Source organism: Anomaloglossus baeobatrachus, chromosome 7, assembly GCF_048569485.1.
Source record: "Anomaloglossus baeobatrachus isolate aAnoBae1 chromosome 7, aAnoBae1.hap1, whole genome shotgun sequence".
NCBI lineage: Eukaryota > Metazoa > Chordata > Amphibia > Anura > Aromobatidae > Anomaloglossus > Anomaloglossus baeobatrachus.
In genome coordinates, this window is record NC_134359.1 from 117,065,445 (window position 1) to 117,089,983 (window position 24,539).

Consider the following 24,539-nt stretch of genomic DNA (forward strand, 5'->3'; position numbering starts at 1 on the left):
AGATCCCGGGCATGCGCACTGACCGGCTTGTTGTGGCACCGCTGAGCCTCCGTATAGGTTTGCTTGTTACCTAGGAAACTTGGGACAAGTTTCCCTATCATGCTAATGGGGATGTGGGACGGCCCTATATTAGACTATGTCTATTCACTACGCCCGCACCACACTAGGCAATCTGCACCTGTTGAGTGGCTTATATTTGCATAATTGATTGATTATACCCAGCTGCTCCTGGCTATTTAAATCCATCCCGATATGCAGCTTCATGACGCCTCGCCCTGGACTATGGTAGTGTTATATCTTCAGCATTGTCTGTCTACTATGGATCCCTGCTGATGGCGCCATGAACCTGCATATCTGACAACTATATCTCGTTGGGCAAGTACTTTATTATACTCTATCAAATGCTCCATATCACATGTGGTGTCTATGTTTAAAAATGTCTGTTTTATTGTAAGTTGTGGTTGCTGATTTAGTATGTTTATCTTGTAGCCTCCTGATGAACCATACGTTTGTGCTGTATGGGGAAACGCGTTGAGGTGGAGATAACCTGTTTGAGGTGGAGATTATCCAATCTATGAATTTGAAGGCTCACCTCCAATACAAAGGAAATTGCTGGAGAGTTGCCCCATATACTTCCTTGGACTTATAAGGATTGAAATCTTCCTTACTTCCATACTGTGTGGCGCTGCCTGAACCAGTCTGTATGGTCCCAAGGATAAGTTGGGCTCTGACTCTATTCCCATTTTCTGTGAACCTTCACTTTTTTGACAACTGTATATGGTTATCGTACATATTGTCTGTGTATTTTATATATGCGACCACTGGTCTAGTTATTTATGGATATATCTGCACGTTGGTGGTATGTAGTTTTGATTTATACAAAATAAAAAAATCAAAAAATTGGAATAATTGAACTAATTACTATATAATAATATTCCTGGGACGATTTGTCCAATTAGTGTACTAGTGTATACAGGGACAGTTAGGCAGGGATTAGAAATATGCTTCCAAAACTGCTTGTGGTTCTGGCCTCATATTACACCTGACAGGCTCCCTTAAATTATAATGGATTCATGAAAAATGCATGACATGGATTGTAACTCAGATGTGAACCATTTTTCAGGCATCCTTTGACTTGTAATGGGGGAGTCTGATCCAGAACATGATCAAAGCAGTGCACACTATGCTTTTTTTACACACAGACCCTAGATCTGAGTGTAAAAACCTTTATGCGAACTATCACATCAACTTGCACTGGTCAGTGTGCTGTATGTATGTATGTTATCAGTTTTACATACGGATTGATTAATCTCTCATCTGAACAAGCCCTTATAAATCACACAGTAACTGCTTTGTTACTGGAATTTCCATAGTAAAACTAAAATTATACAAAAAAAAAGTGAAAAAAAAATCAATAATTATCTGGTGTAGAACATTTGTCACAATATAAATAAGCTAAGTGCTTAAGTACACTGGTATTTGTTTGTGTGTTCGGTGTATGGCATGCATTTACTAGCTTTAGGTGTCTTAGGGGCACTTTGCACACTGCGACATCGCAGGTGCGATGTCGGTGGGGTCAAATTGAAAATGACGCACTTCCGGCATCGCATGCGACATCGCAGTGTGTAAAGGCTGGATGATACGATTAACGAGCGCAAAAGCGTCGTAATCGTATCATCGGTACAGCGTCGGCGTAATTCATAATTACGCTGACGCAATGGTCCGATGTTGTTCCTCGCTCCTGCGGCCGCACACATCGCTGTGTGTGAAGTCGCAGGAGCGAGGAACGTCTCCTACCGGCCTCACTGCGGCTTCCGTAGGATATGCGGAAGGAAGGAGGTGGGCAGGATGTTTACATCCTGCTCATCTCCGCCCCTCCGCTCTGATTGGCCGCCTGCCGTGTGACGTCGCAGTGACGCCGCACGACCCGCCCCCTTAACAAGGAGGCGGGTCGCCGGCCACAGGGACGTCGCACGGCAGGTGAGTGTGTGTGTGAAGTTGGCGTAGCGATAACTTTCGGTACGCCAGCTATCACCACATATCGCTGCTGCGACGGGGGCGGGCACTATCGCACTCGGCATCGCAGCATCGGCCTGCGATGTCGTAGTGTGCAAAGCCCGCCTAAGGCTATGTGTCCACGCTGCGGAAAATGCGCGGATTTTGCCGCGGATTTCTCGCGGAAAAGCCGCGGATTTTCCGAAAATCTGCAGCAGCGGCACTTCCCAGCCATTTCTATGGCATTTTGGAAATGCTGTGCCCATGCTGCGGATTTTTCCACGGCGGATTTTGATCCAGAAAAATCTGCAACATGTCAATTATTGTTGCAGATTTTGATCCGGATTTTGGCTATAGAATTGGAAAAAAAAAAAAATCAGCACCAAAATCCGCGGCAATTCCGCGGTAAATCCGCGGCAAATCCGCACCTTTGAAAAGGTGCGGATTTGCCGGGAAAGTCGCGGATTTTCATGCAGAAAAATCCGCAGCAACATTCTACCGTGGACACATAGCCTTACAGTCTCTCAGACAGAGGAAAATTGGATTTGGCAAAGCTGTATAGCAAAGGAAGTTGACATAGTCGCCATGATGTGTGAATAGTGTGAAGCTGTCATCCAGCAGCTGTGCTCTAACACCTGATATGTAGTTTAATGGTCACTTTAGTACGGTATGTGCCTTTGATTCCTTGGAAAGGTAGAAGCCAAAGGTTTAGCATATTTTCATGTTATATCCTGTCCAGTAATGTAATCATTTTACCAGCCTGTAAGATTGAGTCATTCACTATATTTGTGTATAAAAGTGTTGACAAAAAATATTGTCTTTTTGTTTTCTGGGCACACTGAAATGTGAGGATTACATGTCAAACTTGGTGACATCTAGGGATATGTTACATAGAGCTAGGACGAGGTATCCCTCGTCATCATCATCACTGTATAAACATTTGTCATACAGTGTAATGATTTTTCTTCAGCTCAGGGAGTATATAATGAAAGCACTGAAGTTGTAGCAATACTGCAACTTAAGCCTGCTTTACACGTTGCAATTAGTTGTACAATCGCATTTGCGATGTGACACGCCCAGGTTGCATACGGGATCTTATGAGATTGCACGTAGGTCGTTCATTTGCTGTCACACGAGCGTTAGTAGTCTATGTTAAATTGATCAATTTTATGTGCGATCCTTTAGATCATGTGTTCTGTGACGTATGCATTGGGCACCCTTTTTTTTTTTTTTATTTATTGACTTGACAAGCGTGTGTAATGTGTAGGGATGCGTTTTTACTATGTCATCTGCCATTCAGCTCTGCTACATGGCCGCTGACAGCAGACACAGACAGCCATGTAGCAGAGCTGAATGGCAGATGACAGCAGACACAGAAAGAGCCGCACGATCAGAATGAACTCGGGTGAACTTCCCCCGACTTCATTGTCATGCTGCGGCTCTGTCTGTGTCGCATCCTGTTTAGCGGTCACCTGTGAAGGACTCACCGGTGACCGCTAAACTCCTGAGTAACTGAATTGAGCAGCCCTCTCTCATATACTCACCGATCTCCGGCGCGGCGCTGCACGGCGTTCACACTGCTCCGGCAGCTTTTACTATTTTGAAAAAGCCGGGAGCACATTAAACAATCTCGTGTTCCCTGCTTTCCCCGCCCACCGGCGCCTATGATTGGTTACAGTGAGACACGCCCCCACATTGAGTGACAGGTGTCACACTGCACCCAATCACAGCAGCCGGTGGTGCGTTGGCAAATCGGGGTAATAAGGAGTTATTGGCAGCCCATAGCTGCCAATAAGTCCTAGATTAATCATGTCAGGCGTCTATGAGATACCTTCCATGATTAATCTGTAAATTACAGTAAATAAACACACACACCCGAAAAAATCCTTTATTAGAAATAAAAAACACAAACATACCCTGGTTAACCACTTTAATCAGCCCCAAAAAGCCTTCCATGTCCGGCGGAATCCAGGATGCTCCAGCGTCGCTTCCAGCGCTGCTGCATGGAGGTGACCGGAGCTGCAGCAGACACAGCCGCTCCTGTCACCTCCACACAGCTAATGAAGACAGCCGCGCGATCGGCTGAGCTGTCACTGAGGTTACCCGCTGTCACTGGATCCAGCGGTGGCCGTGGGTAACCTCAGTGACAGCTCAGCTGATCGCGCTACTCACCTCCGCTCCTCTCACCTCCACGCAGCAACTGAGGTGAGTAGCGCGATCAGCTGAGCTGTCACTGAGGTTACCCGCGGCCACCGCTGCATCCAGTGACAGCGGGTAACCTCAGTGACAGCTCAGCCGATCGCGCGGCTGTCTTCATTAGCTGCGTGGAGGTGACAGGAGCGGCGGTGTATTCTACAGCTCCGGTCACCTCCATGCAGCAGCGCTGGATGCGAAGCTGGAGCATCCTGGATTACGCCGGACATGGAGGGCTTTTTTGGGCTGATTAAAGTGGTTAACCAGGGAATGTGTTTGTGTTTGTTATTTCTAATAAATGATTTTTTTGTGTGTGTGTGTTTATTTACTGTAATTTACAGATTAATCATGGAAGGTGTCTCATAGATGCCTGACATGATTAATCTAGGACTTATTGGCAGCTATGGGCTGCCAATAACTCCTTATTACCCCGATTTGCCAACGTACCAGGGCAAATCGGGAAAAGACCGGGTACAGTCCCAGAACTGTCGCATCTAATGGATGCGGCAATTCTGGGCGGCTGTTGGCTGATATTGTTAGGCTGGGGGGCTCCCCATAACGTGGAGCTCCCCATCCTGAGAATACCAGCCTTCAGCCGTATGGCTTTATCTGGCTGGTTTTAAAATTGGGGGGGACCGCACGCCGTTTTTTTTATTATTTAATTATTTATTTCACTGCACAGTATAGACACGCCCACCGGCTGCTGTGATTGGGTGCAGTGTGACACCTGTCACTCAGCGTGGGGGCGTGTCTCACTGTAACCAATCATAGGCGCCGGTGGGCGGGGATAGCAGGGAATACGAGATTGTTTAATGGGCGGCCGGCTTTTTCAAAACAGTAAAAGCTGCCGGAGCAGTGTGAACGCCGTGCAGCGCTGGAGATCGGGGATCGGTGAGTATGAGAGAGGGGGATAGACTGACATGGACAGAGAGTGAGGGACAGAGATAGTGACCGACTGACAGAGATTAGTGAATGACAGACATTGTGAGGCGCTTCAGAACGCAGCTTTTCAGCTGCGCTCTGAAGCGGACCTTTTTTAAGCTGCGGTGCAGAGCACACACCTGCGCACATAGCATCAGACACCAAAATCGTATGAGGGATGTCACACGTTACAATTCACTAGGTTCGTGCAACAAAACGCTCAATTCTAGACAAAGATACGATGTGTTTGCGATCAACGGTTTTGCGTTCAATCCTGATCGCACGTAGATGTCACACGCAGATACGTCACAAACGATGCCGGATGTGCGTCACTTACAACTTGACCCCAACGACGGATTGTGAGATATATTGAAGCGTGTGTAGCGGGCTAAAGCCTACATCTTCCTAAAAATATTAGTTTTGTGGCAGATTCACAAATTAATATCTACAGTTGTGGATAAACCCCAGTCAACCTTTAATTCTAGGTATCAAGAACGGTTGACAAGGTCCTCTTATGTGTGCACCTCAACCAAGAACCTTGCTATACTTTTTATTTTTTTTTTGCTGCCCAATGAAAAAAATGAACTGGTGCCACTCTATCCTCCAAATCAAAGTAAAAAAAAATACAAGATGAGCTATGCAAGTGCTGAAATGCTTTCTTTCGAAATCTGGGGCTAAGTTCTTCAACTTTTGTTTAGTGCACTTGTACCGCCCCCGTGGAAGCAGCCGAGCTGCTCGGATCCGGGTTCGCTGCTGTTCGAGGGTCTCCGGACCTGCAGGTCGTGCGGCCACTCGAATGAAAAGGGGGGTATTTACAGGGAAGTTATAGTTCGTGACGCCACCCGTGGTTGTACTAATTAGGAGCACCACCGCTGCTGTTGGGAGTACCCGGAGATGATGGAACGGGGCAGCAAGGTGTTGGAACCCTCCATGGGTAGGGGATGCCCCGGGACTCGGTGGAAGGTGGGAAGTGCCGTGGGGATGAAGGAGCCACTCTCGTACTCAGTCCATAATCAGACACCGACAACCGGGTAAACCAAGTCTCTGGGTACCGCTGCCGCTAAGGGGAGCTCGTCCGGGTCCCGTCCCCAAGTGCTGCTGCCTGGTGGTCCGTGACCTGCCTCCTAGCACTTAGTTTAGACTTCAACTTGATGGCCCGGTAGCTTGGAACTAGCCGGGCCCCGCTCCCCACTATGGCTAAGTGAGGGAGCTTGCTCTCAGGGCTCACGCTTGGGTATTTCTGGTCCGTTTTTGGTTGGAAAGTCCTATCCCCCTCGTTGCACTAATGCCCCGATTTTTGAACGGGTGGGAACGGATCGTGAAGGCTCTGTTCTCCTCAGGTGAATTGTCAGGTTGCCTGAAGCTACTCCCCGACCTAGGGTCCGTGTACCGCGTTGTGCCTTCGGTCCCGGACCGGTGATAGGGCCAGGCTGCCGGCCGTCCTCCTCGATGAGCCCGAGCACCTTGCCATGATCCCCTGCAACCAGGGGTCCAACTTCTTCTAGGCCCAGACCACCATCTGCAATCTAGGCCATTACTTTGGGAGTCCCACTCCCTACCTCCTCTGAGCTCCTCTCAGCTCGAGGGCTATTCTCTACTCTCCTCTACTCAACTCAACTCCACTACACTTCCTCACCTCCCCAACCCCCCAGGTGGGCGACTCTATTCCTCTCAAGCCGTCCACGACTGGTGTATTAGGTGGGTGTGGTGCAGGGTGTCTCTAGGGTTTTGATTCGCTGATGGAGGCAACACCACTTAAGTAGGGACCCAGAACCAAGAGGGAGTCGGAATACTGCACGAGAGGGCAGTTTGTGCAGTACCCTGTGACGACCTGATAGTCCAGGGACGTCACATTCCCCCTTGGTTAAACGTAGCTCGTCCTCGAGCTACAGGACATCCAGAGATTTATTTGCATAACTGTAAGAAAAAGGAAACATTTTTATCTACACAATTTTTCATCCCACATTAGGGAGGCACATTTTTTAAACGTTACTAAACAGAGTTAATTATTTCAACTATGGAACGCTACCGGTTATGTTAGTAGCGGAGGCTCAACCTACTCTGTTGCAGCCTCTTCTTGAAACAGTCCAGTCCCAACGTCCCAGATCCCATCAACCCGCCACCCAAACAACCTGACCCGCTGCATTCCTATCCGTGGGTCCGTGACCAAGTTAAGGTCCCGGGTGTTGCAAAGACGACTCTGGTAGGCACAGGGGGTGCAACTATGTACAAAAACACAAGTCTGTGTTGGCCACAACCAGTCTCGTGGCCATGGTTTATTTTTACTACTATTATATACTTATAACTGAAGTCCTTGCACCTTGTGTAAACATTCTATTAACTTTGCTCAATCAGGTAAAATTCTCTGTTGATTAAAACCCAGTATGATTATGCAGTATTTTTCTTTTTTTTCAATAAACATTACTATTCTTTATAATATAAGAAAAATAACAAACTGTTGAAAACAATAAAAGAAAACACAGATCCTAACTCTAACTTTTGCAATTTTAAATGGCCGGGTTCCACTCACTTGGGTGCCTATAATCGACGGCAGCGGCTGGCAGGACCTGCTCATTAACCATGGCAAGCCGCTTCACATCCAGGGCATACCAACCCTGCTCTCCCCAATGCCGAGTATAGGACACCACCTCTCCCGGTTCTAGATTGCGGCCCAAGTGCTCTCTCGGGAGATGCGCCTCTATATCTCTCCAAGAGACAAACACCTCCTCCTGAAGGCCCTCTTCCATCAGAAACCCCTATCCTCTGTTGGGGTCAAAACGCCTCACATGGCCCTTACGCCGTGGCCCTCTGACGCGGAAGGTGGCCTTCCTCAGATGTTCTTTCTCTCTCTGAGCACGGGCAACAATCTCTTGTCATTGATTCTGTATTGTCGTCGTTGGATACGTCTTCCATTGGTTTCATTCCCAGTAGGGGACGTCAGCGTCCAGCCTCGGCTCCCTAGCTGGTATGGGTTTTAGCTGTATTTCTGCGGCCCCAACAGCCGCTGGGATGCTGCGAGGCGGCGGAGCCGGTGACTCTTCATGCTCCGCCGTTGCTACTTCGTAAGAGAGGACTGACTGCTCCGCAGCCAGGGGTGCAGAGTCCGAGTGCTCCGTAACAGGGTACGGGCCTGGTGATGCGACCGGGTCTGGTCGGGCCGGTGTCTGGGTGAATGCTATCATGACCGGATCGGGTGACGGGGCTGGGAGCTCCGCAGCTGGTTCTTCATAGACTTGGGCTGAAGGTTCCGCTGCCGGGGTTGGAATAGGCAGCTCGGCATCCGCTGAGGACAGGGATAGTGGTGGTGAGGTGGTTGCCGTAAGCGGGGGTGGACCGGATCCCACAGCCGCATCGGCCGGATTAGTGGAATCAACTGGGACTGGGTATCCGCTTATCCGCTCTTCACGTGGGATTTCGATCTCACGGGCTCGCATCGCCACTGCCAGGCTCCTCATCTCTTCCCTCCAGTGGTCTAGTATGAAGAGGAATTGCGTCCACATCCTCTTGCAGAGCTGCTCCGTTTCTTGCTCGATCCAGGTCGCGGTCCCGGGAGCAGCACGCTCCGGTGACCAGTCTCGCGCAGCTGCCATCTTTCCTCTGCGGGGTCAAGGAACGTTATCGCAGAGTCCTGGCATCGCTACTTCTTTTCCGCTGCTACATGCCGTCACGCCCCCTCGGTTTTCGCCCACCACTCACTTGTCCGCTGTGGCCCTCTGGGAACTTCCGGTTCTGGGCTGACTCTCAGGACGAAGGGCGGGGCTTCGGCTTGCACGCTTTTAGTCGAGAAGACGGTATTTTGGCACCAAAAGATGGCGGAGTTTGGCGGAAATGGCAGGAAACGGGATATTTGACTCGCGGTTTGGATTTTCAAGGCGCACGTCACCCAGTTAGGTGGGTCCTGCTCGTATCCTGTTCGTGACGCCAGGTTTTTCGAGGTGTACCGTCCCTGTGGAAGCAGCCGAGCTGCTCGGATCCGGGTTCGATGTGGCTCGAGGGTCTCCGGACCTGGAGGTCGTGCGGCCACTCGAATGAAAAGGGGGGTATTTACAAGGGAGTTATAGTTCGTGACGCCATCCGTGTTGTGTGGGGTAATTAGGAGCACCACCGCTGCTGTTGGGAGTACCCGGGGATGATGGAATGGGGAAGCAAGGTGTTGGAACCCTCCACAGGTAAGGGATGCCCTGGGACTTGGTGGAAGGTGGGAAGTGCCGTGGGGATGAAGGGGTCACTCTCGTACTCACTCAGTCCATAATCAGACACCGACAACTGGATAAACCAAGTTTCTGGGTTCCACTGTCGCTGAGGGGAGCTCGTCCGGGTCCCGTCCCCAAGTGGTGTTGCCTGGTGGTCCGTGACCTGCCTCCTGGCACTTAGTTTAGACTTCAACTTGATGGCCCGGTAGCTTGAAACTAGCCGGGCCCCGCTCCCCTCTATGGCTAAGTTAGGGAGCTTGCTCTCAGGGCTCACGCTTGGGATTTTCTGGTTCGTTTTTGGTTGGAAAGTCCTATCCCCCTTGTTGCGCTAATGCTGTGACGCCCTGGACTAGCCAGGTAGTCACAGACATAACAACATACACACCCCCTCCCCTAGACAGTCACACCAGTCAACCAAAAACCCTTGTTGCCTCCCTCCAGGGGCTGATGTCCACACCAGGTGGGGCGGAGCCAGGCGGTTGGCGAGGAGTACACAGGCCTGGAGGCGGGAAAAGAGTCAGTTAAGTTTGAGAGGTGAAAGTGAGAGGTCAGAAACTGCAAGTGTCTGGGTTGGAGCCCAGGCACTGACAGCAAGGTCGGCAGACGGTGGTGGCCGTCTGCAGGAGTTAGCGGATCTCTGTGGAACTGTAGGACCAGGGTTGGGCGGTGGCCCCCGGTACCGAACCGGGGAGCAGAGTGAAGTTAAGCACACAGGCAGGGCCATCGGACCCCGACTAGGCTTGGAGCCGCCGACAACGGTCAAATCCGAGAATGACCGGAACCCCAGGGGTTTCCTAACACCCAAGTCCCGCCAGAAGGCAACAGTCCACACCGTGAGGATATACAGCCACCGCCACAGGCTAGAGATCCAAGGGGCAGCGCCTGCGGGCAAAAGGGCTCCTACGGCACCTATACGCCGGGGAGCGGACTACCGTTGGGAAACCATCGGAGTCGACACATTCTACACAGGTGCAGGGAAAGACAGCCACCATCACCTGTCCGGGAGAGCAAAGACACTGCAGCCGGCTGCGGGACCCGTCCATCCAGCCGTTTGGTTCACCAGAGACTTTGTGACTTTCTGTCTGAGTGAGTACAACAGTGCCATCTGGCACCGTGCCGCGCTGCCCCTGCAACAATGCACCCCAGCCATCCAGCCTCCCCACATCATCACCGGGCCCCGGGAACACCAACCCCTACCCACGGAGGGGACAACACCCTAGCTGCTCCCTACCATCTCTCCCGGGATCCCCGTCACCAGCAGCGGTGGTGCCATCATCACCACATCCCGTGGGTGGCGTCACGAACTATCTCCCCAAACAAATCATCCCTTTTCACTCACGGGTGAGGAGCGCTGCTCGAGTCCCTGGGTCCGGCACACTGCTCAAGCCACCGAGCAGCAGCAGCAGAAGCCCTGGACCCGAGCGTGGCGAGCGCGTCCCCTCCGCCCGCGATAATGCCCCGATTTTGGAGCAGGTGTGAATGGATCGGTTTATCGAGGGTGTCTCTAGGGTTTTGATTCGCTGATGGAGGCAACACCACTTAAGTAGGGACCCAGAACCAAGAGGGAGGCGGAATACTGCACGGAAGGGCAGTTTGTGCAGTACCCTGTGACAACCTGATAGTCCAAAGGCATCACACACTCATTTTGCTTGCTACTAGAGATGAGCGAACCTGATGTTCGATGTTCGGTGTTCGTACTGAAAACAGACTTTACCAAAAATATAGAGTTCGGGTTCGGAGTTCAGGTGCTCTACGTATGCTGTCCACTCAAGCAAGCATCTATGTGCTCGGGTATGCTCGGTGCTCGGCCCAGTGTTTGCTCACCCTGGGGGTAACAACAGCGTGATTAGATGTAGTGTGCAACATAAAAAAATTAATAACCTCTCCAACCCTCCCACTGAACTGAAGTGATCTGTTTATTGCTGGCTGCATTTGAGCAGAGACCCGAACTGCCCAATTAGTAACTTCCATTGGGGTTCAGGTCAAGTCCGGGTCCCAAACCGAACTCTATCTAAAGTTCGGCTGAACCTCATTTAACCGGATTTTCACGGGTCCGCTTGTCTATATTTGCTACATTTGCCTGCACCTCCAAAGACATGGCCAGCACCTGGATTGTAAGGCAGTAAGTGCTAGTTTAGTGCCCCACAGGGCAGGTGTTTTAACCTACTCGTTGCTGGGCTAGGGATGCAGATCCTCTGTGTCGTCACGGGGTGGCCTGGCCCAGTTCCGTTGCCCTGAGGTGTACAGAAAGGAGGGTGGAGGGTGGTAGGAAGGATAGAGGTGGTAGTTGGAGGTTAGGAAAGTCTTTTAAGGTCGTGATGCCACCAGTGGTACGCGGCTAGGAAAGGGCCGCCACTGCAGGGTCTCTCACCGGGGCAGATGTCGGGTGCAGCCGAGATGGTATCGCTCCCCACAGGCGGAGCGGGCCTCGGTAGGATGGCGGGGGGTGGTAGTAATCCCCGTTGGCGCTGCAGCGCTGGGTGCCGGTGCTGGTAAAGGAGAGGCAGAGACAGGGGCTGCAGTTCCAGGTCTTTTTACTCACATGTAGTTCAAGTGCTGCCCCAGAGTATCGATCTCCGCCACAATGGGCTCCAGCCGATCCCGGATCCGTGAAAGGTCAAGTACGGTGTGTGTTAGCCTGTGAGCCCTTTCCTCCTTTGATGCGTTAAGTATCGGACCCCCGTGGTATGAAGCATTTGAGGGTCCTGGTGTCAGTAAAGTGTCCCGTTCTGTATGCTGATAGCACGGTTCCGTTATGGAGCCTCAACCCCTGATCCTATATGCAAATTGCTGCAGACTCTGTTGGACGGGTCCGGTGACTGTTCTAGCCGTTCCCCGTGACCCTTGCCACCAGCTGGTTCACTACTCTCATTAGGTCAACCTGCTCTTCCCACTGTGTGCTCCTGACTCCACCTGGTGGTTGCTTCTCCCTGACCCTGAGTCCCCGGTTCCAGTGGATCGGGGAGCTCCTGGTGCGTTGGCGTCCTGTAAACCCACCGTTGTAGTGACCCCCTACTGTCATCCGACCCTGACCCAGTCCCCATTGGGGAGGGCAACCCACTGACTGTATGTTTGTGTATGTGTAAACCAGTATCGACCTTCCCTGGACCCGAGATAAGTACAACACCCTATGGGGGTGCACTACCCAGTGACGCCAGAAGCCACAGGTGCACCACATTAGCTGAACAGGTTTTGCCTGGCACTATTGTGTGAGTTTCATTCATAGGTTCCAACTATGTTGTGGGTGGTTTTCTGTAATCACAATAGGAACATGTTTTTGCATTCCTGCCGCAACATGTGAACAAAGCCTGATGACACAGAAGGAGTTCAAGTGACTGACATATAAACTGCTTTACTATTCTAAAAAGATTCATGGTAAAAAAAAAAATCCTTGTTTTGAATGTAGTTGGGTGGTTTGTGGCAACGTTTCCTAGATCTCTGTCTGTAAGGCCCCATTCACACGTCCGTGAAACACTTGCGTGTTTGTTCCGTTTCCGTATATACCGGGGACACGGACAAACATGCACCAATGTTAATCTATGATTGTGGTCACACGTGCGTTATTTCATTATGTCCGTGTGTGCGTGTCCGTGATCCGTATGTGTTTGCGTTTTGCACGGATGCATGTCCGTTATCTGCACGGAGCACGCACACGTGTACACAATGAAAGTCTATGGGTATGTGCACACACGTTAGTAAACACGTATGCATCTACCTATAGTCCGTGTCCGTTTGGTGTTTTTATTTCTAGTGATGTCGGCCATTCTTTCTATTTCTGTGTATGTCGGTCAATCTCCCTGAGTCCGTTGGTCGGTCTCTCTGTCTCTCTGTCGGTCTCTCTGTCTGTCTGTCCCTCTCTCACAGTCTGTCGGTCAGTTTCCCCCCCTCTCTCATACTTACCGTTCCCCGATCACCGGCGCGGCGCTGCACGGCATTCACACTGCTGCGGCGGCTTTTACTATTTTGAAAAAGCCGGCCGCTCATTAAACAATCTCGTATTCCCTGCTTTCCCCGCCCACCGGCGCCTATGATTGGTTGCAGTGAGACACGCCCCCACGCTGAGTGACAGCTGTCTCACTGCACCCAATCACAGCAGCCGGTGGGCGTGTCTATACTGTGCAGTAAAATAAATAAATAAATAATTTAAAAAAAACGGCGTGCAGTCCCCCCCCCAATTTCAATACCAGCCAGATAAAGCCATACGGCTGAAGGCTGGTATTCTCGGGATGGGGAGCTCCACGTTATGGGGAGCCCCCCACCCTAACAATATCAGTCAGCAGCCGCCCAGAATTGCCGCATACATTAGATGCGACAGTTCTGGGACTGTACCCGGCTCTTCCCGATTTGCCCTGGTGCTTTGGCAAATCGGGGTAATAAGGAGTTAATGGCAGCCCATAGCTGCCACTAAATCCTAGATTAATCATGTCAGGCATCTCCCCGAGATTCCTTTCATGATTAATCTGTAAATTACAGTAAATAAACACACACACCCGAAAAAATCCTTTATTAGAAATAAAAAACACAAACATATACCCTGGTTCACTGGATCCAGTGTTGACAGCGGGTAACCTCAGTGACAGCTCAGCTGATTGCGCGGCACTCTTCATTTGCTGCGTGGAGCTGACAGGAGCGGCTGTGTGTGCTGCAGCTCCTGTCACCTCCATGCAGCAGAGCTGGATGCAACGCTGGACCATCCTGGATTCCGCCGGACATGAAGGGCTTTTTCGGGCTGATTAAATTGTTGAACCAGGGTATATGTTCTCTGCAGCCCGTGCAGCCTGCTGTCTCTGAGCCGGCTCATTATTGTCGCGCATATTCATGATGCGCGACACAGCCGACCCGGAAGCAGCTGCTGCGGGGGTCAGCGCCGGCCGGATGCTGCACCGCGGGAGCGATCAGCACCATGGAGAGCGGGAGCGGGCACAGGTGAGTTGATTACTAAGTGCAATCACGGGCCACAGAGAACGGAGCCCGGAATGCACTTAGACAACCCACGTGTGCCGTGATTCACGGCACATGCAGGGACATGTGCGTGTTTTACACGCCAGTGAAAAACATCAGTGTTTTCCACTGACGTGTGAAACGGGCCTTATGGGCATGTACATCATATGAAGCTGAATCATTTCTTGATATCTGCGATCCGATGTTTTACTCCAGAGAAACCACTTTTTTCATATGCAAATGAGCTGTTAAGATCCATGGATCGGACATAGATCTCCATGAGAATCTGCCTCTAGAACTTATTTTAAATGAAGGAGGGGCGTTACCAGTGAGAGACATGTAACGAGTGACAGTCTGTTCTCCTGATCTCACTACAGAGCTGTGTATGATTATATTGACACAGTAAAGCATTAAACTCATCTACAGGTATCCTCTCAGTACTTCAACTTGCATCTCACAGGCAACCAGTGTTGCAATACAGTAGCGCTCTTAGAGCTGCTGCAAACATGTTTGTAAGGAGACAGAGTTCAGTTCTACTCAGGGGTGTAACAATTGCTGTCACAGAGGGTACGACTAGGACCAGGCCCGTGTGGCAATTCCACTGCCTACTTCAGCTGGATGTAGTCCTTCTGCTTTGGACCATCTACAGGGAAGTGTCTCAAAAGGCCGCTTTACACGTTGTGACATCGCTAGCGATGTTGCTAGCGATCGCACCCGCCCCCGTCTTTTGTGCGTCACGGGCAAATCGCTGCCCGTGGCGAACAATATCGCTAGGACGTGTCAAACGGACTTACCTTCCTAGCGACATCGCTGTGGCGGCGAACAACCTCTTTTTTAAGGGGGGGTTCCTGCGGCATCACAGCGACGTCAATCAGCGAGCCATCAATAGAAACGGAGAGCACCCGCATTCACGTCACTTCCACCTCATTGCCAGAGGACGCAGGTACGCTGTTGTTCCTCGTTCCTGGGGTGTCACACGTAGCAATGTGTGCTGCCTCAGGAATGACAAACAACCTGTGTCCAAAATGAGCAACGATATTTGGGAAAGGAACAACGTGTCAACAATCAATGATTTTTGCCGTTTTTCGGATCGTTAGCAGTCGCTCATAGGTGTCACATGCAACTACGTCGCTAACAACGCAGGATTTGCGTCACGAACTCCGTGACCCCAACGATATCTCGTTAGCGATGTCGTTGCATGTAAAGCGGCCTTAACTTTTATACCGGGCCTTTTTTTAATAACCTATCATGGTTATTACATATACTCTAGGGTCAGGCCCGGTTGATGTGATATGCATTAACTTATATCGGGTTCTGTGCAATAACCTATCAAGTTTATTACCTACAATACAGGGTCGGACCCGATTATATGTAACCGCATATGATTGGATTTTGTTGTGGTATGTATTAATTTATACCAGGCTTTGTGCAATAGGCCTATCCAGCTTATTGCCTACAATTTAGGGTCAGGCCCGATTACATACAGTCACATATGGTTGTTCTTGATGAAATATGAATTAACTTGTCATCTGATTATAAATTTAGAGAATGCTAAAAGCTTAAGACCTTTTCAGGAGGTTACTCTTTATTGGTATATAGATTGTTATGCCAGAGTAATAATTGGCTTCCTTCTTATTTTTACCGATGTCAAATTTATTGACTATAGCCTTGCACCTTACTATAGGTATAGGAGTCTTTGTACCCTGCAGTTTATCTTGTCATGCCCTTACCGTGCACTTCCATAATTTTGCTCCTGCCCCCTTTTATAGTCTGAGGGTGGTCTAGGCTGTGAGATAAGTGCACATGAATAGGTCACAGTAATTATCATCATTTGTTAACCTTGTTGTGTTGCTGTCTTTGGTACTTATAGCACAATATTTATTGTGCTTATAGGGCCAGGATAGCTTTGTCATAAGGCTAGATGAAGTTGAGCGGGGGTGCCAATGCACATTAGGGTATCATACACTCCACTGCTAATCAGGTTCCACTTTAGGGTATTTCCAGGGCCATTTGGTTTCCTTTGGGCTGCACTATATCAGTGGGCCTTTCTGTAAATTACTCATAGAGGTATACCATATCCAACGTCTAAACCCTACCCCTCCTGATCGTTTTCTTTAGTAGCTATTTCTGTGGTGTCACTATTGGTTGTCTTTCAACATTTCTAATAAATTTGTAGTTTTATAGAGATTAGTCACGTTTTAGTTAAATTACTCTTTGATGATCCCGTGTTCATTACATTTGGTACACAACAACATATAGACAAGCCTGTGAAATATTGGGAGAATATACTCTGGTCAGATGAGACCAAAATTAAGTCTTTGGATGCTATAATACACACTATGTTTGAAGGCAAAAATGCACTGCATATCACCCCCAAAACACTATACTAACAGTGAGGTTTAGAGGTAGGAACATCATGGTGTGGGGCTGTTTTTCAGTATATGGAACTGGCAAACTTCATATAATTGAGGGAAAGATGAATAGGCAAATGCACCAAGACATTCTTGTTAAAAATCTGCTGTCATCTACCAGGATGTTGAAGATGAAACAAAGGTCCACATTTAAGCAAAACAATAATCCCAAACACACAGTCAAGGGAACTCTCAATTGGTTTCGGAGCAAGAAATTAAAACTGATTGAGTGGCCCAGTCGATCACCTGACCTGAAACCAAAAGAAAACTTATGGAAGGAACTAAAGCTCAGAGTTCACAGAGTTCATAGAAGGAGCCTAAGGAACCTTTAGGATTTGAACTGTGTTTGTGGGGAAGAATGGCCAAAATCACACATGCAACTAATTTCTCCATACAGGCGTCTTTAAACTTTTGTACTTCTGCTTCAATGGGATGGCCTCACACATTTCCAATGTGTCACTTGCCGTGGTTTTTATACTTTACAGCTAAAAAAATCAATTTAAAAATCTGCAACAAGTGGACGTTGCTCAGGGTCATAATGCAGAGCAGCCTAAAGACACTCCCCCAGAAAATCCTATGAACCACGCCCCCTTGTCAAACACCATGAAAATTATCACTGAAGATAGAGGCCCACACCTCTAAAAAAAAGTATGGCGGATTTAAATAAGCCACACACAAAAATAGAATGCTCAAGGAAGCAGTGGGAATGAAATAAGAGCAAAACTGGCCCCTTTTGACTGATCCTCTTTAAATCCACACCAGTTCTTCTTTCCTTACTGTGTATTTGTATTTTTCTTTAACACCAATCAAACATGATATTTGCATTTGGCGCAAATAAGAGTAAAAAGTGGTTTTCTGTGGCTCTGTTCATGCTATGGTACTGGTTCATTAAGAGGTTTTTTTATATGCCCATCTTAATGAAGAAGTTGATGGAGAAAAATGTTTTGCTTAATTTCAGTTTTATACCACAATTTTGGCGAAAACTGTCTTAGCTACATGTTTGGCGTATATAGAAGAACTAGCTGTAGTACCCGGCGTTGCCCGGGTTAGTAACTAAGGGTCTCTCTGTCTATCTCCTTCTCTGTCTGTTTCCCTCTCTGTCTGTCTGTTTCCTTCTCTTTATGTCTGTCTCCCTCTCTGTCTGTCTGCCTCTCTCTCTCGTTCTCTCTCTCTGTTCCTGTGTGTCTCTATGACTGTCTATGTGTGTCTCTGTCTGCTCTGTGTGTCTGTGTCTCTGTCTGTCTCTCTATCTCTGTCTCTGTGTGTCTCTGTCTCCATATCAGTCTCTGTGTGTCTATCTCTGTGTGTCTGTCTCTATGTGCTCTGTCTCTGCATGTCTCTGTGTGTCTGTCTCTGTGTGTCTGTCTCTTTGTGTCTGTTTGTGTGTTTGTCTCTGTATCTCTGTCTCTGTCTGTCCCTCTCTGTGTCTGTCTTTGTTTGTTTCTGTGCGTCTCTCTCTCTGTGTCTCTGTGTGTCTCTGTCTTTGTATCAGTCTCTGTGTGTCTCTGTGTGTCTTTGTGTGTGAGTATGTCTCTGTGTGTCTCTATGTGTGTCTCTGTGTGTCTGTCTCTGTGTATCTCTTTCTCTGTATCAGTCTCTGTTGCTTTGTGTCTGCCTTTGTATCAGTCTCTGTGTCTGTGTGTGTGTGTGTGTATCTCTGTGTGTGTGCCTCTGTGTGTATGTCTCTGTCTCTGTGTGTCTGTCTCTGTGTGTCTCTGTCTGTGTCTCTATGTGTCTCTGTCTCTGTTTCAGTCTCTGTATGTGTCTGTGTGTCTCTGTCACTGTGTGTCTCTATTTTCTGTGTCTCTGTGTGTCTGTCTCTGTGTGTCTCTGTCTCTGTGTGTCTCTTCTGTGTGTGTGTGTCTCTGTGTGTATCTGTGTCTTTGTGTGTGTCTCTGTGTCTCTCTTTCTGTCTATCTTTGTGTGATTGTGTCTCCGTGTGTCTCTCTGTGTCTGTCTGTCTTTTTGTGTGTCTGTCTTTGTGTGTGTCTGTCTCCACTAATATCATATTATCTCACACATACATAAGCTACTGACACCAAGAATGTCCTTTGTTGCCTACAGCAACCAATCACAGCTCCTATTAATGACCTGTAGCTCCGAGCTCCATTGACTTTAATGTAAACAGATTTTTTTTGTGAATAACTGTAAAGCGCGGAGTTAAAAGTTTCCCTCAAAACATAGTCTATGACGTTCCGTGAGTCATATGGAGTGTCTGTGCAAAATTTTGTGATTGTAAATGGGACGGTGCGAATTCCTTTAGCGGACATATACACACACACATGCATAAACTCAGCTTTATATATTAGATATATATTACATGTATATATCAAACATATCTGTGAGACTCAATTCATCCAAGGAGGCCATGATAGTATCATTTTAGCTGTGAATGTCATGGTACAAGTTGATAGACCTTTTTTCATCTGTAGATGAAAGTGTAGCAGAATGGACTTTTACATTTTTTCCTCTGATGAATTCTGTCTTAATTTTCCTATCTCTTATCATATGAAAATTATAAATGTGACTGGCTTGCTGCTATGAGCGACAGTATTTTTTTAATCCATGATTCCCAATGTGTTTTTACTTGAATTGTGTTTCAGCATTCATGATGGCTTCTCATTTCTTACTGTAGGATTATTTCAACTGGAAGTCCCGTCAAGATTTTTACATCAGACGTTTTCTCAGCGGTAGAAATGCTTCCAATGACTACTGGGCAGTGCCAACTCACAAGACATACAGCACTAGGAAGGGGGCATTGGTTCTTTATTCTGAGGATTTGGCGTTGCCAGCATGGAGTGCATCCCGGGAAAGGAGGGCAAAAAGAAGGCAACGCTACAAAAGGAAGAATTATCAGATTGAGCTCAGCACTCTTCAAGACTTGACTGAAGCTATTTTATCTTACGGTAGAAAAAAGGTAAATTTATTGAGGAAAGCAATGTCTATAACTTGTATGCATACACACATTTATACATGATGCAGTAGTCAAACCACAGCAGATAGTAAGAATGGATTCTGTGATATCAAAAACAAAACAATCACATATTTTGGCATGTTGCATCTTTGTGGTGACCACAGAATTTCATCCTGGGGTCATAGAAATGCAGCCTGGACCTCAAAAATGGATCCAAAAAATGCATGCGTTTTTGACATTGTGTTTTTTTATTCAATGGGTGAATAATAGTGATGGGTGGATCCGGAATGAAAAGTCCAACTCCCGTGGTTTCAAAGGAACCCGAGTGCTGGGCCCGGCACTTGGGTAATAAAAAAAATAAAGTAAAAATAAAGAAAAAAATAATAAAGCGAGTGCGCTATACTTACCGAGTCACCGACGCCACTGTAACTGCTCCAGCGGCCTCTCATTCATTTCCGGTATCGCTCATTAGCCTCATACATATTCACTGCTTCCCTCGCCCACCAGCATCTATGATTGGTTGCAGTCAGATGTGCCCCCTCGCTGAGTGACAGTGTGTCTGACTCTTCCAATCACAGACCCTGTCTGCAAGCCTATAGCATACTGTCAAAATAAATAAATAAAAACATGACATATGATCCCCCATATTATGCTACCCAGCACAGATAAAGGATATGGCTACAGGCTGCAGCCCCCAGCCATGTGCTTATCTTGACTGCGTATCAAAAGAAGAGGAACCGCATGTGGTAAAAAAGCGGCGTGCAGTCCCCCCAATTTTCATACCCAGTCATGACAGCTGGGGTAGGGTATTCTCAGGCTGGGGAGACCCATGCTTATTGGGCCACCCCATCCTAAAAATATCAGCCAATCCAGGATTGCTGCATCCATTAGATGCGACAATCCCAGCACTTTACCTGGCTCTTCCCAATTGCCCTGGTGCGGTGGCAATCAGAGTAATGGGTTAATGGCAGCTCACAGCTGCCACTAAGTCCTAGATTAGTAATTGGAGGTGTCTATAAGACCCCCCATTACTAATCTACTGTATATGTGATAGCAAATAAACACAAACACAAAAAAAATCCTTTATTTGAAATAAAAGCCAAAAAAAAACCCTCTTTCACCACTTTATTAACCCCCAAAACACCCATGCAGGTTCAATGTAATCCACACGAGGTTCCCACGGTGATTCTAGATCTTCTACATCTAAATTCACAGTGTGCAATCATGGAATATGACTGCCTGCTGTGAGCTTCAGGCAGAGACTGATGACCTCGCGATCAGCAGTGACGTCACTCAGGTTAACCGTGGCGATAGCTGGAGGTTCCCACGGCCCTCCACGTGTGACCGCAGGTAACTTGACCTCAGGTGACTTCAATGACCTCACCTGAGGTGAGGTCACTGAGTTCATTGAGGTCCCCTGGCATGGTCTGCTGCCAGTGGCAGTATGCCACTGCTTCCACCCTTCAAAGACATACTGATAAGAAATTTAGATTCTGCTCCTCAATGGGGACCGTACTGATGATATCTAAAGTGCTGAGGAATATGATGGTGCTATGTAAGAAAGTATATTAAAATGCCCATACTGTGCCTGCACCAAGCTGGCATTGACGGGGGCCTTTAGCAGGCCACTGATTGACATGGCAATTCATTGGCATTGTGTGAAGAGAGAATAAGTGCTCAAACCGACATCCCTGTAGGATTGTGCCTCTTAAATGCTATTGTGCTAGCTGTATGACACAGATGTGTATAGTCTGGCTCAGCTCCAGATCCCCCTTCACATAATGTTACCCATTCCACAATGGATATATACATCATAGTGCAGTAAAATAATGTATTTTCTACCCAAAACAAAGACTTTTAGTCTGAACCCTAGTAAGGCTACACTTACTTACTAAGGCCACACTCACATGAACACGGTCTCAGCCGCAAATTGAGAATGATATTGGATACATGTTCAGCTCAGTACTCTTGTGCAAAACATGGATATGAGATCTACCTAAAGGGTTGATTACCTATAGGATAGGTCATCAAAAGAAGATCGGTGGAGATCCGTTACCCGGTGCCCCCACTGATCATTCTGTTTTTTGCTGCTGCTACCACTAGAAATAAACACTTTGAACTGTCCATTGTAGGTGTATCGGTCGCTGACAGGTGTTGCCAATGAATGTAGTACATCTTCCATGCAGAAGAACAGAGCAAAGTAAACTGTGGAGAGAAAAAGCGCAATAGGGTCTTACCCGGTATATATCCGGGGAAAAATAAAGGGAACGTACTCACCTCAAGTAGTTGTGACAGTCACAACTACTATGAAAGCTTATGTTGTAGAGATGAAATCTGCTGCAGCCCCCGTGGTTGATAGCAGAGAACAATAGAGAAGGGGTTTATGCCGCGCTATTCATCAGGAAGGTGGACAAAGAGATGGTCAATGTTCCTTTATTGTAGCTTGTGTCTACGCGTTTCAGGAGCTCTGCTCCCTTCATCAGGACATACAGCACAAAAAAAACATATCTCCATACAGCACAAAAAAAACCCATATCTATGTTTTTTTTGTGCTGTATGTCCTGATGAAGGGAGCAGAGCTCCTGAAACGCGTAGACACAAGCTACAATAAAGGAACATTGACCATCTCTTTGTCCTCCTTCCTGATGAATAGCGTGGCATAAACCCCTTCTCTATTGTTCTATGCAGAAGAACAGAAGCTGTTCAGTTGGGGTGCTGGCTGTTGGACCCCCACCATTCTGCTTTTGATGACCTATCCTGTAGATAGACAATCCAGTAACTTTGCCTAAAAACCTCGTTAATGATGTTTATATTCCGTTATGTAGTAGCAGCTCCAATTTAAAGAAAAACTAAAATAATGCTGCAAATTCTATTTCAGTTCTTAGCTAGCGTTCGTGCTCCATTTTCTGGAGCCAAATTATTCATCTACTTTTATTATATGTCAGCCAGGATTTCAGATACAATATTTTGTGAAATGTAAAACACATTAAAATAACAATTTACAAGAAAATTACAAATTGTAAGGAGGTAAAACAGCTTTTATTAATACATAGTATAAAAAAATAATAAAATCCCATAACTATAGTATATTATTATGTACTTTCTGATGCAGCTTTAATATAAGTGATGATTTGTGGCAGATCGATCTGGTTCTGCATTTTCCACTCACTGCATTGCTCAATGAGAAAGAAATCTGCCAATCAGGGCCTGTAGGAAGTGTCCTGGAGTAAGCCGCGGATAGCTGTGACCTGTTGGTACTTGCCTCCAGTCTGGCAGCCGCCGCAACTGTTTTCAATAACTGGCTCCACTATTAACACAAAGGCGGCTTTGTGACTTGTGGAGAGGACTGTAGTGAAAGATATTGTCATTGTGTATTACCAGCTATGGAAAGTGAACATCCGCGTAGCACGGACATATTTAGAATTTTCCAAGCAAATATGTTAGAGATGTGATTTTGCTAGAACTGATGATGAAGAGTGAGTTCCTGCACCCAAAGCCAATTACTGGTATCTGAAATAAATATATATGTACAATGCAGTTATATAAACTCTTCCAATAAATTAAAGCAGGTGTTTTGTTTTGTTTTGTTTTTTTAACTCCCGGAAAACCCGAGTGCCTTACAAGCACTATTTTCTCCCTCAATATCTATAAGTAGACATGGGCGAACCCACACATGTTCAGGTTCGGCGAGTCCAGCGGGACTTGAACCTGAAATTGACCCCAGACACCGAACCCTATATAAGTCTATGGGCACCCGAACTTGAGTGCTTTACAATGGTGTTATTAATGGCTGGGGGGCTGCAAAAGGAATCAAAATTCGAATTAAAGCAGTACATTATACTTACCAAGTCTCGGCGCGGCTGTCACACTGCTTCCGGGTCCGCTAATTAACTCTCATGCATATTCACTGCTTTCCCTGCTCACCCTCTGTGACAGTGTCTGGGATTGATTACAGTCAGATTTGCAGACGTGTCGGTGATTCTGATTGGTTGCCCTCACAGTAGCTGTCTGGAGTGGAGTGTAAAAATAATGTATGGCGCAGGGTCCCCCATATATTGATACCCAGTGCAGCTGAAGTAGTCATAGTCAGCTAGCGGCTGCAGCCCCCTGTTATGTACTTCATCTTGGCTGTCTGGTACGGACCACAAACTTTACAGTTTGGGTTCACCAATCACTATCTATAAGGATAAAAAAAAAAATATCTATATAGTTAGAGGGTTACACCCATCTCTGCTTTTTAGGACGGCCAGGATGGGAATGACTACTTTTAGGTCCTGGTCACCAAGCATGAGTTATGGAAATATCTGAGTGCAGCTGTACTACACAGTTTGAGCAAATCCCATAGAAATTAATGGGAGTTTTCGAAACAGTGTAGCACAGAGAGCTGCTTCCGCATCTCAAATAATCTATCTCACATTTCTTTGCTGTTTCTGCTACTCAAATTAATTTCTACGGAATTTGCGCAGATAACGTAATAGAGCTTTGCTCGGCTATTTTTGTAACCTCCTCCTATGATGGCCTGGACCTAGAAGCATCATTCCTATTTTGATGATAGAAGGTGTCAATCATAGGAGGGTGCCTGCCGGACTGTCAGTGCGTGTGACTTTGTAGTCCAAGCAATCATAAGGGTTCTGGTGCGCAAACAATCATAGCAAATAAACAACAAATCGGACTGTGACAAGACAGGCATCCCTGAATTCTCTGTTCTAACCCCTGCAGCATGCTGGCTTTAGCTTACATAGCAAAAACCTGCTAACAGCTTCCCTTTAATGAATCCAGTGTGTCTGAAAAGGGGCGTGCGCCTTGCTACAAATCATACTTCACTCAGAGACTGGAATAAGATTTTTGGGGTAAGAAATGCTACCTTTCATCATGAATTTGACGAGTGGGGTTTACCACACTCATGTAACTTTTTGTAACTTTTCCCAGCTCCAATAAAGACAAAATGGCCTGAGACTGCCAAAAATCACA

General features: G+C 47.4%; 1 protein-coding gene across 1 annotated transcript in view; it reads left to right on the forward strand.

Annotated features, from left to right (window-relative positions):
- The window catches only part of KIAA2012 (KIAA2012 ortholog), a 518,638-nt gene that overhangs the window by 52,975 nt on the left and 441,124 nt on the right, over positions 1 to 24,539 (forward strand). The window contains exon 2 of the mRNA XM_075318976.1: positions 19,290 to 19,571. Within this exon, the coding sequence (XP_075175091.1) occupies positions 19,290 to 19,571 (282 nt within the window). The remainder of the gene's footprint in view (positions 1 to 19,289; positions 19,572 to 24,539) is intronic.